General features: G+C 37.5%; 1 protein-coding gene across 2 annotated transcripts; it reads right to left on the reverse strand.

Annotated features, from left to right (window-relative positions):
* Positions 1 to 1,300: 1,300 nt before the first annotated feature.
* On the reverse strand, positions 1,301 to 16,195 carry ubxn2a (UBX domain protein 2A). Of its 2 annotated transcripts, none has more exons than XM_015351420.2 (7): positions 16,090 to 16,195; positions 12,299 to 12,364; positions 11,333 to 11,447; positions 9,422 to 9,531; positions 6,888 to 7,025; positions 3,307 to 3,450; positions 1,301 to 2,512 (listed from the first exon to the last, which is right to left on the reverse strand). In XM_015351420.2, the coding sequence occupies exons 2-7, from the start codon at positions 12,343 to 12,345 to the stop codon at positions 2,329 to 2,331; spliced, it is 738 nt and encodes a 245-aa protein (XP_015206906.2). In that variant the 5' UTR covers positions 12,346 to 12,364; positions 16,090 to 16,195; the 3' UTR covers positions 1,301 to 2,328. The 2 variants fall into 2 exon arrangements, with proteins under 2 accessions (XP_015206906.2, XP_069055214.1); XM_069199113.1 differs by having other exon boundaries at positions 6,888 to 7,021; positions 9,418 to 9,531.

The following is a 16,195-nucleotide window of genomic DNA, read 5'->3' on the forward strand; positions in this document are numbered from 1 at the left end:
GTTCAAAATTATTAGCCAGTGCCTTTGGTCTGTAACAGACCACAAGCCACTTTTCTTATTAGACATGGAATAGAAAAAGAAAGAAAGAAACAAATAAAAAATAACCTTTTCTGTTTTAAACTTGTCAATGTTGGGAGAGACTTTTGCACTAAATTACATTACAAGAAAACAATCTGTAAATGATATAAATTATCAATGGCACAGATAAAACAGTGTCTGCAAGATAATAATGTACAATTCACACTTCTTGCAAATGAATTTCTACAGGTTGTGAAAGTACTTTACTAAGCATTACATAATGAGAATACATTACTACTCCTTATTTAATTGATAATATCTGTTCCACTCACCTGTTGTGATAATTATTAAATTTTACCACCAAAATCTTGTGAAAACTATTTTACTTTTTAAAGGTACTTAAAAAAACTAAACATCTAAAATATCAAGTCATCACAATTGATAGTCAGACCATGTTTGCCAGAAACCTCTTATCTCTCTCTGGTGAATGACTGGAGGCGGATTGTCTTGTCAAAAAACAGGCTGTGTTGAACCTGTAGATTTACTGTTAATGTTTTTAAAAAGTCTTTGTAAGAATTAACCAATGACAAGCTGTAATTATTGCATTTTCTACAGAAAGCAAACCTCATGCTTCCTTAACACTCCATAATGCACATAATGAAAAGGACAATTTTCATGTTCCTCTGACAGAACCACTGAGAAACGTAGACTTGAATCAAGCTTACGGGGAATGAAGAGGCTGTTAAAAATGTATGATAATTACCAAGAAAAGAATGGTTGCATGAAAAGCTGGATGTCAGAGAAGATCATCTGCAGATTATCACAGGCAGTATCACCGGTAGCTGTTTTTCAGCTTTGGAGTCTAGGGGTTGATTCAGGCTTTGGGTATCTGCTCGAGCGTGCATGTTCTCCCTGTGTTCCTGAGGGCTTTCACTGCATGCTCTGAATTAAGCAATCATGTTGGAGATGCCTCTTGCTCCATTTCAGCAGAAAGCCGCCTGTGAGCTGTCTGTTCCACATGGTTTTCTGAAGATCAGTAAGCAGCACCAACTTTCATCCCAGCTTGCTTTCAGCTGTCATGTTTCTTCTTCCCGTGTTTAACTATTGATAAGTGAAATGGGTTGTTTCCAAATCATGGCACAATTAATCTTTATAGTTCCCCTTCAATGTTAAGTAAAACTGCAACTATATATTATCTTTTGGTGAGTTTGGTTTGTTCTGAATTTGTCATTTACCACTAGCTCTCCAAGACTGATCAGTACAATATATACAGTTCATCACATTATGTATTAAAATGTCCTGTTTACTGATAACAGTTTACATTACAAGAAGTCACACTTTTTTGGAAAAGTGAAAACAAACTCTTAATAACTTACAAGGTTCAAAAGACACTAAAGGACATCAAGTGATTTAAAGTGGTTACAGTAACCTAAATTCAGAGAATAAAAGAACCTGTACACATTAGATTAAGTGGGTACTGCTGAATCTGGAGACAAATTACTCAGAGAAGTACATAGAAACAAGGTTCCTTGGGCCCCCTTTGCACCCATTGACAAAGAATAGACCACTTTAATTTTGTACGTAATTGAAATGCTGACAGACTCCTCCCACCTGCCGACTTTTGAACCACATACCTTTTTGTGCCAACTGGGAGAGACGCACATCAATCACAGGCAGCTCACAGGAAGTCCCTGGAGAGAATGCTCAGCTGCTTGGGGATGCCCAGTCACAGCAGACTAGTCACATGACCCAAGCAAATAGACCTCAACCTGCACTTGGGCCACGCCTTTGAGCAAGTCAGGAGACCCGGGAGACATCTTTATTCTTAAAATATTATTCTTAAAATATTATTTTTAAAATAAATGAATCAAATTGTCATCATTTCCATAAATGTAGAAAAGCTGTAACTGACAATCCTGCACTTGTATCAAATCACTTTTTATAGATGCAACAAAAATTACTTCACAAATTCAGTTTAGCCTACAAATATTCCAACCTCACTAACACATTTTTTCCCCACTTTAACCAGAATCTTTTTATTTCCATACTATTTACAACAAGCATTCTGTTAAATTAATTTACAGTCTGTTCAGAGAGTATTAAAGGTATTTACATACCACTTAATTTCCCAAGAACAAAACATAAGTGTACAAATAAATTTAACTAAGGTATTGTGTTTTGAGAAGGCATTCTGAATGTACAATATCCCTTCTGGGTTTGGAAGATCAAGTTTCATATTTTCTTTCCAAGACGTCCCTGGTCTCGCAGGGTTCTTGAAGAATGGTCTCTGCAGAAACAGGTTGCCGTCAGTCAGGAGTGTCCAAAAGGGGCTTCAGCTGTTAGAGGCCTCTGCACAATCACTGCGTTGGACAGATTCGCCTCCTGCAAACTGAGGTCCTTTTCTTTCAGCTCACGGAGTGGCAGGGATGTTGTGAGGATGAAAGGTGAGTTAGTTCCCTGAGCTCTTTCAATGAAGTCCTGGACATCACTTATCCTACCCGCAGAAGATAACAGAAACATTACAGATTTTTGTGTTTTCCTATGTTACATGTATTTAAAGAGGAATTTACATTGTCTTCCAAAGATACTGGAAAACTTTTTTGCTTTATAGTCATTTGGTATTACATTAAAATGAATTATAAATACCGTATGACATGTTCTATTTTTGGGTAACTGAAGCATACATTTTTTTTACAACAAAAACATACTTTGCATTCAACCCAGTGTTTTAAAGCGACCATAGATATTGGGACACAAGTCAGTGCTTGCTTGCATACAGTATACAGTACTTTTAAGACAACTGGATGAAGCCTGCAATCCATTTAAGCTCACCAAATCCTTTTTGTTATCATTATCATAACTTTTTGTAAAAATGGCGTTACATCCAAGTGACTATTCGTATTGATTCATAATGAGACATATTCAACCAAAATGTAAGACCAGAACTCCAGGTAGAAATCAGGAAAAAATTATGGAGCACACCATTATGCACTCGAGAACTGCCATTGAGCTTCCACGTTCAGTAACAGTGGTTCTCAAATATTCATGTAAATTCTTCTTTTTCATAAATATATACAGTAGGTTTTATCATAAATAATTAGACACACTGTAATTATACCCATTATCACGTTGTTGTATCATGTTGTGTAATGTTTATAAAGGCTTTATCACAGTGTTTTGTAGTCCCATTCAATGAAAGCATTGCCAGAACATCTGTAAAGACTTATTGACTTGAGGTCCCCTCATTCCTTCCTGAACACCCTGGTAAGTTCTCTACCACATACCCACCTGTGAGCAAGGTTAAATTTCTGCACGAGTCTTCTTCCATCTGCCAACCAGATCTGAAGACTGGTGACAGGCTGCGTGTGGTTCACCTCCAGAGAAGGGACTGGAGGTCCTTCTGTGTCCTTCGTTACCACTGTGGGAGCAACGCTGGGAATGGAAGTAAAAATACATTTAATGCAAGAAAAAGAAGCTTAAAAGTTACGTAAATTATGTAAAGCAACAGTTCAAATTTAAATATGCATCTACAAATTGTCTTCCTAGAACTCTGAAAATATCTTTCTATTATGCTTGTACCAACAGCGTGTAATCTTGTATTGCCTTATACACACTTGGCTCTAAAGGATTTTATTTTTAATATACATGGATTGGCAGTGATTGTTTTTTCTAAATACATGGTCATGTTTTCTAAATACAATCTTCTCATACCTCACTTAGCCTGGCAATCCTATAAGAGCCAAGCAGTAGATTGTCTGCAGCTATTTTTGCCACTTGACCAACAAACATTTTCTATTTTCTGTCCTGCTACATAATGATATTAAGACATTCTTAAGAACCTTATACTGTAGTTCCAAGCTTATATTGTAGCTTTGATTTTTACTGATTCTATGATAATTTTTTGCTATATTAAAAATAAACACATCTTGAAAGAAAACAATTTTCTATATTGAGAGGTGCAGAGAAGTTGCTATAATAGAAGTCGATTTCTTTCAAACATCACTGTTATACAAACATGTTTTCAGCTAAATTGAGATCCAGAGGCTTTGAGTGGTTTTCCATGAAGGCACAGCTGTCCACACTCATCGGAAGAATCACATACAGCTGTGGATGATGCAAAACCTTTCGGCACAGTGAATCGAATCGAGGTTCATGATAGCCAGACCAAGTTCAGGTTCAGAACAATCAGGAATTATTAGTTTTCCTAAGGAGAGGCTCTGTGCTAGATGACAGCTTGTCCTGTTTAAAAGCAATCTGTAAAATGATGTTTGGTGAGAACACAACTCAATATGCCATTTTCAAACTCTTTTGAATCTGTCAACAATCACACCTGTCGAGAAGCGCCCTGACTTTGACACAAACTCCTGGTGTGCCTGAGGTCCAAAGGAAAATCTGAAGAGGAGCATCCAACTGTGTCCAGGTGTCAGAGGGTTCATAGAAGCGAAGTGATCGAAGGGCCCTGAAGTTCTCTTAAAGCCTACATTATTATCTGCAGGCACATCATTTCTACCTTGAAACAGTGTTCTGTGTTCTCTGTCTTTCTGAGCATTTGTTGTGAGAAGAATCTTTGGATTTGGAAGGTGTAAATACTGCATATATTATTTTTTGCGTGGTTTACCCTCTCCCTGCATCAAGGAGATTTTCCTCTGGCCTGATTTTAATTCTACTGTACAAATTCACTTTATTTGTGTTCTGTACATTGCAAATCGGTTCAGCCTTTTATTTTCCCCATGGACTGCTATCACATTACCAACCATTTTCCACTTACAGAGACACTTAGTTATTAGCAAAAACACTGCAGCAATCTGGGGCGGGATTCTATTTCATAATAGCAGAAGATCATGAGTACTATTTTAATGTTACCTGTCTAGAACGTCTTCTGTGTTGTAACAGTGGTAACATAAATTCTTTGAAAGAGTTTGCATAATATTTTGCACATCTGATCAAAAATGCAAAATAAAGCACACACATGAAACAAAGGTATTGAAAACAAAGCTTCTTAGTCAGTATTCAGAAGGGAAAAACGGGGATTAAGAGACATCTAGTGGCCTAATTATGTACTGAGAACACTGGCAAGCACCACTAATAATTACAAGGGCTCATACTGATGTTGTATAAATAAGGTTCAAAACGAGAGAAACCATTCAATCAGCATATCAGCTTTCACAACATGGATTCAATAGCTTGTTCAAGACTCCAGCAACACACTGCATAGAAACACCTCTCCTTTTTTCAGCTTTAAATGCATTTACCCATAGTTTCCACTTGTGTGCTTTGCTTTGTGTTTCACTATTGATTGTAAATTAGTCCACACCTTGTCAGTGCCTTTAAGAATTTTGCATCAAGTTCCCTTGTAGTCTTATCCAGTCAGTACAAAAACAGATTAAAATCTTTCATAGTCTTTTGGCTCAATCTGCAGTTTTGAAATAAACCTTAAAGAACTGTGTATAATGATCACTGTTCTCTAATGGCCCCCTCACCTGTTTTCACTCACATCTTGATCACCTGAAAAGACAGAACAGTCCTTCCCCTAGCAGGGGGGTCTGACAGAGTTAAAATGCATTTCTTATCCATATCAAAATTCAAAATAAACTTCAACTGTTTTTATATTCAACTGCTGACATTTCTGTTCTTTCTCACTATTTAGTAATAAACTTTGATTTCTGGTAGTGTGCAAATTTAATTTAAAATTATAATAATCATTTCTTACACTTACATAGTGCTTTTCTGGAAAATCCACTCAAAGCGCTTTAAAGGTAATGGGGACCCCCTCCACGACCGCCAGTGTGTAGCAGCCAGGACGCTAGGGGTAACACCTCTACTCTTTTCAAGATACACCATGGGATTTTTAATTACCACAGAGTCAGGACCTCATTTTTATGTTTCATCCGAAGGACAGCACCTTTTTACAGTATAGCCAACCCTTTGTGAGCAATACAGTAATACATACAATGTGTCACCAAACAGAATAAATAGCCCATAAACTCTTTAAAGAGGAGATGAAGAAAAGAGGAGTGTTTTAAAATCCTCCAGCCAGACCAAGAAACTATCATCTGCAGGTATTTTCATTGGCAGGCAAAAATACAAACAGCTTGTAGATAGAATGAGCACTTTGCATTTGGAACTGGATAGATGTCTTATAGTTTTGTGAATTGTAATTTCCTTTTGCTGGCATCCACCAGGTAAGAGAAATCCTGCATATACTCTGATGGGCTATTTTGTTTAGGTATAAAGATTGCTTTTTGGTTAGCATCACCTGAGGGTGTGAGTTCGTCCTGATAGGGCACTCATCGTTCTGGTAAATAATTGTTAAAAAATAGTAGCAAATATTGTGTGTTTCTGTTAATACTTGTAAATAAACTTTTTGTTCATCTTTTACGTCTGTTACTCTGTATCTTGTTCAATAGTTTGCTGGGAACAAATGACCACAAGCTTACACACATGTTTTTACTTGGTGTTCTCTCATTATAAGGATAATAATAGGGGATAAATAATTATTTAGCTTTTACAACATGCTTGCAGGACCTAGTTTCCTCTCTAAATGTTTTCCCATTTAATTCAATTTATGCCCAATGTTGGGTTCTTTCAACCAGTTTGTAACAAGGGATGTAGGAGTGACAGACTCAAAGCATGTAATGATGGGTATTGTGGTAGGATTAATACTTATGAGGATCACCAATTTGTAACAACACATACAGACATTAATAAACAAGTTTGTAAATTTTAAAAGTAAAATAATCTATACATATATATTTTAATTTAGGAAAATGTGGGACAAACCAAGGATTCATTACCCTGGTACATCACACATCCAGCTCAATATTAGTCCTCCTAATATTACATATTTTAGAATAAAAAATGTTCCTCACCTTCCGAGTCTGTATCCTCGGCCAGTGAAGGGGTGAAATGTCTTCCTCTTGGGTTTGTACATTTCATCTTTCAAATCCTCCACTTTAACCTCCAGCTCCTCATCCACAAATGCTCTCTCGAGCTCCAAGGGCAGCTCCCTTTGTAAGAATAAAACAGGTCATAATTCTCTGGGGGGGGTCGTTAATAACAGCAAGACAGGGCATGCACATCTATGTTCGTACTTGTGGACCTATACTGAAATATCAAACAACACATGAAGAAATCTAAAGGTTCCTGTAGAACACACTCAAAATGATGAGGATATCCACTGGGGTAGTTGGTCTATGTGGTGCATAATTACATTTTAAGAAGTGAAAAAGGTGTGTTTGTGCTTGTATCTCAAATTCATCTTGTTCCCTGCACATTAAGTTCATCACAGAACTTTGATTGTTATGGACAGTTGCCAGGTGCCTGGGCAGATGACAAAGTACCCAACTAATGTAGGAAGATACCAAAGCTCCCTCAGCTCTCTAATAATGGCAGTTGTCCAGACAGACTGCTGTGTGCCTGCAGCCATGTGAACAGCGGAACAAGAATGATCCATAACAAAGGATTTGCAAGGGTCCTAAAAACGTATTATTACTCACCTACTCTGATGGTGTTTATGGTGCAGTTCATATGTGTTGTGATTGCTGTCATTAAGTGAAGTATGCATGTATTCTGACAATTCATGCAGAACTGAATGTGTGCACTGTGGATGACAAATAATGTTCTGTTCTTTCCAGGGTCGATGGATGGTAACTGTTGTGCAAGAAAGGATGTACTGCAAAGTAAACTCATGGATCTATTGTTCCTATGCTAAGGGGACCTCTCTCTTTTTAACTGACAGTGAAGTATTGTGCCAAGGTGTTTAAACACGATAGAAAATCAAAGATGATCCAAGTCTAAACAACTTTAAGAGAGGACATTTCTAAAGAAACCATGAATATCTTGGAAGTTCAAAAGTTTCTGCCAGTCCAGTGCCCCAAAACCACAGTTTGTAAGATAATAAGAGCTTATCCAGCACAGGATAGTGGGGGGGAGCTTGAGCCTATCCCAGCAAGCAACAGATGCAAGGGAGGATACACCCTGGACAGGATGCCAGTCCATCACAGGGAAGACACATGGACACGGACATTCACACACTCACACCAGGGCAAATATTCCCGGGAGCCACTTAACCCACCAGTATGTGTTTGGACAGTGGGAGAAAATCAGAGCACCTGTAAGAAACCTATTGAAACTCAGCCCAGCAAGGAAGAAATACTAAACACTGCACATTGTGCCACCCTGGTTGCTATGCTCTCTATACATGAAAATGTATACATATGGTCAGTCCTCTTAAATCGATGTCTGCTGAAAGGGCTACCAGACAGATGATAAATAGTGATTGGTAGCGATTGCTAACAATTCACCAGCCAGACTGATGCCTCTGCAAAGTCACTAGCAACAGACATTAAAAGAATAAAGACGTCTATTAAATATATTACTTTTACTTAACAGAAGTAAAGTTTGTGCTCTCTGTAGACCGTTCTGCTTTTTAGTGTTAACGTTTCTAATGTTGAGATTAAAATTCATATCCCATAAGTCATAGATATTGCACCTTAAAAGCTGTCCCTGCTCAATAAACCAAACTAAACCAACCTGTTGGGTCACTGTCTAGCATTCGGTGAAAGATTTATTTATAACTTCTCGTAAGGAATACACTGCTTCCACAGCACCTGAAGAATATGTACAGACTCTCACATTAAGCTGTATTCCCAAGTGAATCTGTTGAAAGGTTAACCTTGAAGCATGTAACCCATGATATGGAACATGCATGTATCTTTATACCAAATCTATTCAATGCCTTTACATTCCTCACTACCTATACACCCATCCTAGGCTCTTGGTCCTCATATGGGCAACCACTGTAGAATAATATTTTTGTTTTACCAAATGCTTAATACTATATATTGTAAATTAAGTAATATAAACTAATTGAATAGCCTGAAAGTTGCAAAAAGCTTTATATTAATTATGTGTCCACTGACTAATAATAGGAAACAAGGAATATGTGAAGGTATTTCAGAAAAACTAAGTGATACAATATTTCTTTTGTTTCTTCTTTAGACTGAAAATCCAAATATAAAACCCAGACAATGAATATCAACAGTGATCCAACATGATACGAAATACATGTCCTGTTGAAAGTTTTCACAAATCTGTCCCAAGTGTCTTTCCTCCAATTGCACCCAATGCACTAACAACACAAAAATAAGAACAAGTAAAGTTTTATTCTATGGTGGAAAGAGAAGAAAAGAAACACAAAGTTTAGGCTCTGGAGCCTTCTTCAGGTAACAGAACAGGAAAAGAAACAACTTTTCAACTGTGGAGCCTTTTTCAGGTGTCCTGAAGTAGTGTCTTTTCTTCTCTTTTCAGCATGGAATAAACCTTTACTTGTTCCTTTGCAGCCTGCGCATGCTAAAGCAGCTACCTACTTGAACTACAAAAGTAAGAATACTTGGTAACTTGCCCTTTCTTAATTGAGTCCAGGAATTGCTGGTTTTCATCATCAGAATAGCTCCTGAGTCCCTCGTCATTCACTGTGAATCCATTCTTCCACAGTTTCACCACTACTTCTGCCTGCAGAAATGGGAAAACAGAGGATACAGTACAGCCTTACTGTTGAGTACTTACGGGAGCCCTCACATTGTGAATTCACGTTCACATTGTCGGGGGAAGTACATTCCACTGCAGATATTTGAAAAATGAGCGACATACGGTATATACTGTACATGTCAAGTATTCAAGTTGTAATTCTTAATATGTTGTTTGATGTGTACATGAGGATGCCAAGTTCAATTCATCTTCATTACATCACTTTCAATAACCGCTTATCCGGCTGAGAGTCACGTGGCCAGGGATAGGCTTCCCTGAAGGAAAAGGCATAGGCCAGGTGGTTACCCCCCAGAGATGACAAAGTGGCACGGCGCGCCTCAGTATGGCATGAAAACATAAACAGAGGTTTGCAGTACCGGTTCTTGGTTGTTGCAGAAAAAGAATGATTACAAAGTAACTATTTAAACAGTAAACACTACAGTGCACTACAATAAATAGCTTAGAATAATTTGATATACATAAAATTAGACATAACTTTAAATATACAATATATAAAGTGCTTAAACAACTTATTCCTCCTTCACAAAGCCAACAATTTCCCCTCAAAAAGCCAAATCTCCTGGGTTTTTGAAAGAACAATTCCAGGGCTCTTTGGAAGTTAAAATCTGACACTGATGGACCACTGATTGAGGTCCACGTGCATAGATTGATCAAAGCTGCAGACTACCTATGATGCTGCCCAACGAAGAGCTTTGTGTTTGAAACACATTGCTTTTTGATGGAAGTATCAAGCCATCATTGTGTTATTTTTGTTATGGAGGGGCTGCTCATTAGTTTGCACTCATTCAGGCAGTAAGTATTTTTTCACTTTGAAAATTAAATGGTTTCCAATCCCTTTATTAATCTTTAGAAATGATATTTCTAAACAACTTCTACAAGCAATGAAGGGATGCAGTATTTGTCCAAGACCTGATGATTCAGCTGCGAGGAAACCCTGCGTTTTTTCTACATCAATTACTAACAGCTTTAAAGGGGATGCATGAGACTTTCTGTCAAAAACTGTGATGGCATACTATTTGTTTGGATGGTTTCTTTAATCATGTATAAATACACACATTTAATAGGAAAGCCTAACGATTCCTCTCACAGGGAGATTATGTCACCTGCTGCCAGAGCAGAATTCCACAGAAGTATCCCAGTCATGTCTTGTCATGTTATTGTGAATTTAGAATTTCCCACCGTGACTGCTGATTGTGCTCAAGATCATCCTCTGCGTTAAGTGTGACTGACACGGACTAAGTCTGGATGTCCAGCCCAAGTTTAACACTGCTGATGAGAGTGCTAGACTCATGTCTCCTGCTCCGGGTGGCCATGAGAGGCCTCTCCTAAAACACCCTTCTATTCCATGAAAACCTAGGTCTAGCGTGGAATATTCAGTCCTTAATTTCCCTCTTTTTTAATAAACTGCACAGACATCCATTTCCTGCACATTCTACTTCGTTGCTGTCTTTCCACACGTGTTTTTAAATTTTAACAAAGTATGACTCAGTTAACTACTGAGATGCTACGATTCCATATAGATCCTTTCCAGAACAATCCTTACTGTATGTCTCCAAAGGTCAGAGCAAGTTCTATGCACCCTGAACTTTACCCCTGAAAACAATGAGCTTAATGTAAAAAAACACAGGTTCTCTCTAAAGCAGCACCAGGAATGACACAAACACCACCTCTGAGAAAAAAGTAGCATCAAATGACATCATACTTTGTTGTATGCAAGATAATGTGAATATTTTGTTCTAATTCAAGGAGCAAACACAGTACCTACCTTTTTATCTCCAGTGGTGACAGTGCCGATCTTTTCCACTTCATCAAGCAAGTCTTCCAGTGAGAAACCCCTGCTCATGGGTGCATCATTCTCACAGCTCTCTGCACCATTCGCCCTGAGGGATAATGAAACTCTTTTTTTTGTATGGAGAGGAGGATGGTGTACTCCCTAATTCCACTGGGCCAACATGATCTAAAAAGAACCTTTAATTACTAAGTCAGCTACACTCACTGCAGTCTCTTTCATTAATTAACAGAACACAACAAAAGATAGAAATAACAAAACATAAAAAAACAAAGCAGGGGAGAGATAAAAAGCATGACAGAGAAATCTGGATAGATATATAAACGTGTTTCTTTCATTGAAATGTTTTACCCGGTCAACAGCACACATATGTTGAAAGTTATTAACTGAAACCTTTTTGAAGTTGCCTGAAAACCATTTAATTTATACTGTATTGACACAAAAGACAGATAATAGCTTTTTATACTGTATGTTTACATCAAAGTTGCACTATTTTATTCATTTATAGTTTACTAAGTGGGCAATTGGATCCACTACCGAATTAAGACTTCTATCCTTGTCTTTTTCAAGAACAGTCTTCTGAATACATATGTGTACTTTTAGATATTTGTTTGATTGGATAACTGAACAAAATAACACAGTAAAGCGAATCCTGATGTGTAGATAAATTTTGCCTACCTGTAAATCTTATCAAGAGCTAGGTAAAGTGATAAAGAAGAAAGCTAGAAGAATTATACTATGAAGAAAATATTACCCTCAGCAAATATGTAACCAACCTTATGTATCCTAAATCTTAACAATTGTACAGCAGTACTATTAAGCATGTTTGGGATTGTAGAGCATGTAACTACTGATAAATTGGAAAAAAAAAAACAATTGTGGAATCTGCTAGACTAATAATATTTGTCAATTTATTAAAACAAAAATACTGACTGGACCTACCACACTGTATCTTTGTCATTCTCTCTTGCATTATTCACGTCTTTCATAGTGCGACTTCTTTTCCATCTGCAAAGAAACGAAGAATGGCATCATCCATCACGTGCAGTAGGCAGAAATACACAGGCAGTGCCAAAACTGGAAATTAAGCAACTGGATTAAGCAAACTCAATTTATAACCTACACAGCTAAACAAGCATTGGCCATATCATGTATAATGTAAAACATACAGCTTAGACATCTGTGGGTGCAGAGGTGGTAGAGTGTATTAATAATGTTGTTAGATGTATTAAAATGTCCACTATTAGAAATACTGCTATTGAAAAAACATTATAATCCTCCTCTAATGTAAGACTTGACAAACTATAATTTTGACATTTCGTATCTTACAGTTTTTAGCAAGTTTTGTTTTTTGGTCCTTGAATTTCAGGTTGACTTCCTAACTGCAGAAAGGAATTTCATGGTAACATACAGAGTTTACTATACTGACAATTGTCAGTTTACAGCCAGAGAACGTGCTTTGTTGCCTGATTGGATATAATTCCTGGAATTCGCCCATCTGTTCTTTCAGTGATCCACGGAAGTTGACTTGTTTCTTGGCACCACAGATAGTAACAGAAGCTGTCCCAGTGGTAACTCAGAAACATTTGGAAGAGCCCAGCATTGCATCAGATCATTAATCCACATCAGGGCCCAAGAAACTCCATTCCTTGTTTTGGCTACGACATCACTTTCTCATTCTAATTTCCTTGAAATAGCTCCTGTCGATCCTAACTTTAGAATATGAAAAGATGTGATTTCCCCAGGAAAGCACTCTATCCAAGAGAGTTCCAGGGAAAGCAGAATAGTAGCCTGCAATTTATAACATAATTTATAACTGTAGATGCTGAATTATTTCTTAGGTACTTATGTACTTTATTTGTCATGGTTGAACCCAAGCCCCCACTCCATTGGAAAGGTTCATAAATCTGAGTTGTATTTTACAGTATATCAAGAAACTATATAATATATAATAAAAGGACTGACAAATGATTTGCAATAGTTTGTGTAGGCTATGCGATGTACACAAACCAGCCTATTCATTGGTTTAGAAGAAATTAATAAGATGGCGGACAGTATACATCCACCAACAGAAATTCTTACTCCATATACAATACCACCACGATGGACACATTCAGATTTCCTTCTCTCTTTTTTCTCATAAATGAGTGCAGTGTCAACGTAAAACAAAGAAACCTGTGTAAAAAGTGCTTAATGAACATACTGGCCTTCTCATTTGTTCAACTTTTTCACACATGTACTGTACTTGAAAGAAAACTGTACGTTTTCTTTGAAGAGTGTGATTATTTGAACCTCTTTCAGACTGTTGTTGCCAAAACGTGTCCTCTGGAGAACACTATCCCTGACATAGCCTACCATCTGCGGTAAAGGATTTGCAAACCAAGCTTTATTTTGAGATAATATATGCTCACAGATTTGGAGTTTCCAGCCACAATGGCATGCTAATCCGCCACTAATAGCGGAAATTAATCATTTCATTTTCAATGTTTTATAAAAGAACAACTACTGAAATTGCGCTGTAACCCTTGAGAATAACTAACAACATACCCAAAGGAAAGGACTTCCTTCTCAATATTTAGAGAGGCCACTTTATTACTCTGAATATTCATAATTTTCCTACTTTTGTAGACTTTTTCTTTCTATTAAACCCATTTCATCCTTTTGAATCCTGCATAACAGAACATATGGCAAATTTAAAGGTTGAAAGAGGCAACGCTTATGACTAACCTTGGGAAAACTTAACAAGGCATAAATGATTTGATTTTTCTCTGTAAATAAAGTGTGGATATAATTTCCAATCTAATTCCTTTGTTATGCATCTAGTAGTAACTCTAAGCCTTTATCAGGATGGATAATAAAAAACAAAAAAGGTCTTTCAGACCATCAGAGTTTGCTCGAATCTTTTTAATCCTCATGTATCACATATCCTATTCTTCAGGGATCAGTGAAGTATATTCAATAACATTGGCTTATTAATCCAAGCAATAATTAACCTGTTTGACAAAGTCTGCTCATATCAACTCAGAATATGAAATTTCTTCAATGTTTCCATATCCTTGAAATTCTGCCTAAATGAACCATGGTTAAAATAACTGCTGGAGCAAACTTTTTCTGTAAACCAATTTTGAAATGTTCTGTTTTATTGTTTCGTATGCTCGACTGAATGGGTTAAAACTGATTCAAAACCATGCTCTGTGATTCATCATACAGACCTTATCTAACTAATTCTCAAGGCACTGCATTCGATATCTGCAAGGTTTTTTGCTAAATTTACTGTCAGGTTACAAAAGCCCCAAACAGCAAAAAGGCTATGCTTGTAAAGGAAATTGTTCTTACTAGATACGGGGAGGTACACTATACCATTAGCTCTGGTCTAAGTAAGATACCTAAAGTAATTAGCGTCTTTTAATGTTCTACAAATTAAGCAATAAAACTACTGCAACTACAATAAAAAGGCCCAGGCTATGGTTAAACCTGCTCTTCAGATGATTAAATCTTATAAGAAATCTGAGCAGCCCTAAACCATTGTTAGTCGCATCTAAAATGTCATCCTTTCGTAGTCGTTGGACCAAGGCAGCATTTATATTCTTAAATGTTATATGCACTCAAAGGTAAAAAACACACTTTAGTTTGAACACAAACAGTGCATATTCATGTATGAACATACGTCTACATTTGAGGGTTTTGTCATCTCAAAGGCACAGAAACCTGTTAAGGCAACATAAGGTAAGTACAGTAGGTCCATTTTCAGGCCATAAAGGCCCATGGGGAATTGGGGGCAAGGGCCACATTCTTCTTGACCATCCGACACTGGAGGTGGAGGTACTGTAATGTGGTGAGCATCCCACTTCAGCCAGCCTATTACCCCCAGAAGGACTCATTTTGAAAGCAGGTGGGGTGGTCCTGGGAGCCGTCTGGAAGGAATTAGAGCAAGCTACATCACTTGCCCCTACCTGGGATTGAACCCAGGAATTTCCAGGCAGGGGCTAGACACCCTTTCCATCTGAGCTACTGTACCATGGCTCCTTTAAGGAAACACACCCAGAGGAAATATATTTGCGTGTCATTCTATTACGTGCATAGAACAGTAAATAAGTGGAACTCTTAATACCTCTACACAGCTGTACACAGACGTTTATACGTGCTGCAAAATTTTAAGTCTACACCTATGAGGAACATGATCACATGAAGGAACAGTAAGGGCACCTCGCTTAAGCAATTTAAAAGAGTACCAGCACTAGATATGCGGTACACCTACTGTACGATGGTCTAACGCCCCATCCAGGAGAATCTGTGCTCTCGATTAATTTAACTCCGATCTGCAATCCTGCTATTGGGGACTGAAACATAGACACGTGTAACTGCGTGATTTCATGCATATTTTGTCCTGAAGTTACAGAGGGAATGCAATTTTTACCCTGAAGTGTGCACACTTTTCATACCAAAAAAAACAGTAAATTCAACTCTTCAAATAACACCGACTCATTAAAAAGCATTTAAATATAACAATTACGGTATAACGTTTAAAATTATTTAACAATTCCGAGCAACAAACATGGGTCTAGTGCTAAGATATTATTAACGGACTGCCCGCTTCACCAATGCTGCATGCAGGGTGTGTACATCACCATAAAGCCAAGCTTCTGTTAACACCGTAGCTTAAATTATTAATATAATAATGTATTTTTTAGCATTCTCGGCATGAAAAGCTTGTTTTTTGTTGTTGTTGTTACCAGTTGCCTTTTCCACACAGTCACGCAGCTATGTATATCTCCAGGAAGATTCTATCAGCAGCCTAGCCTGACAAATCCCTATTCCCAACCATCCCCACAGTGGCAT

This window comes from Lepisosteus oculatus, chromosome 2 (genome assembly GCF_040954835.1).
Source record: "Lepisosteus oculatus isolate fLepOcu1 chromosome 2, fLepOcu1.hap2, whole genome shotgun sequence".
Lineage (NCBI taxonomy): Eukaryota > Metazoa > Chordata > Actinopteri > Semionotiformes > Lepisosteidae > Lepisosteus > Lepisosteus oculatus.

Excerpts from the sequence above, each read along its gene's own strand:
- ubxn2a (XM_015351420.2), bottom strand. The coding sequence starts at position 12,345 with ATGAAAGACGTGAATAATGCAAGAGAGAATGACAAAGATACAGTGTG. Across the intron at positions 7,026-9,421 it reads CTGGACTCAATTAAGAAAGG|GGAGCTGCCCTTGGAGCTCG; the intron begins GCAAGTTACCAA and ends ATTCTTACAAAG. Across the intron at positions 2,513-3,306 it reads AAATTTAACCTTGCTCACAG|GATAAGTGATGTCCAGGACT; the intron begins GTGGGTATGTGG and ends TTCTGCGGGTAG.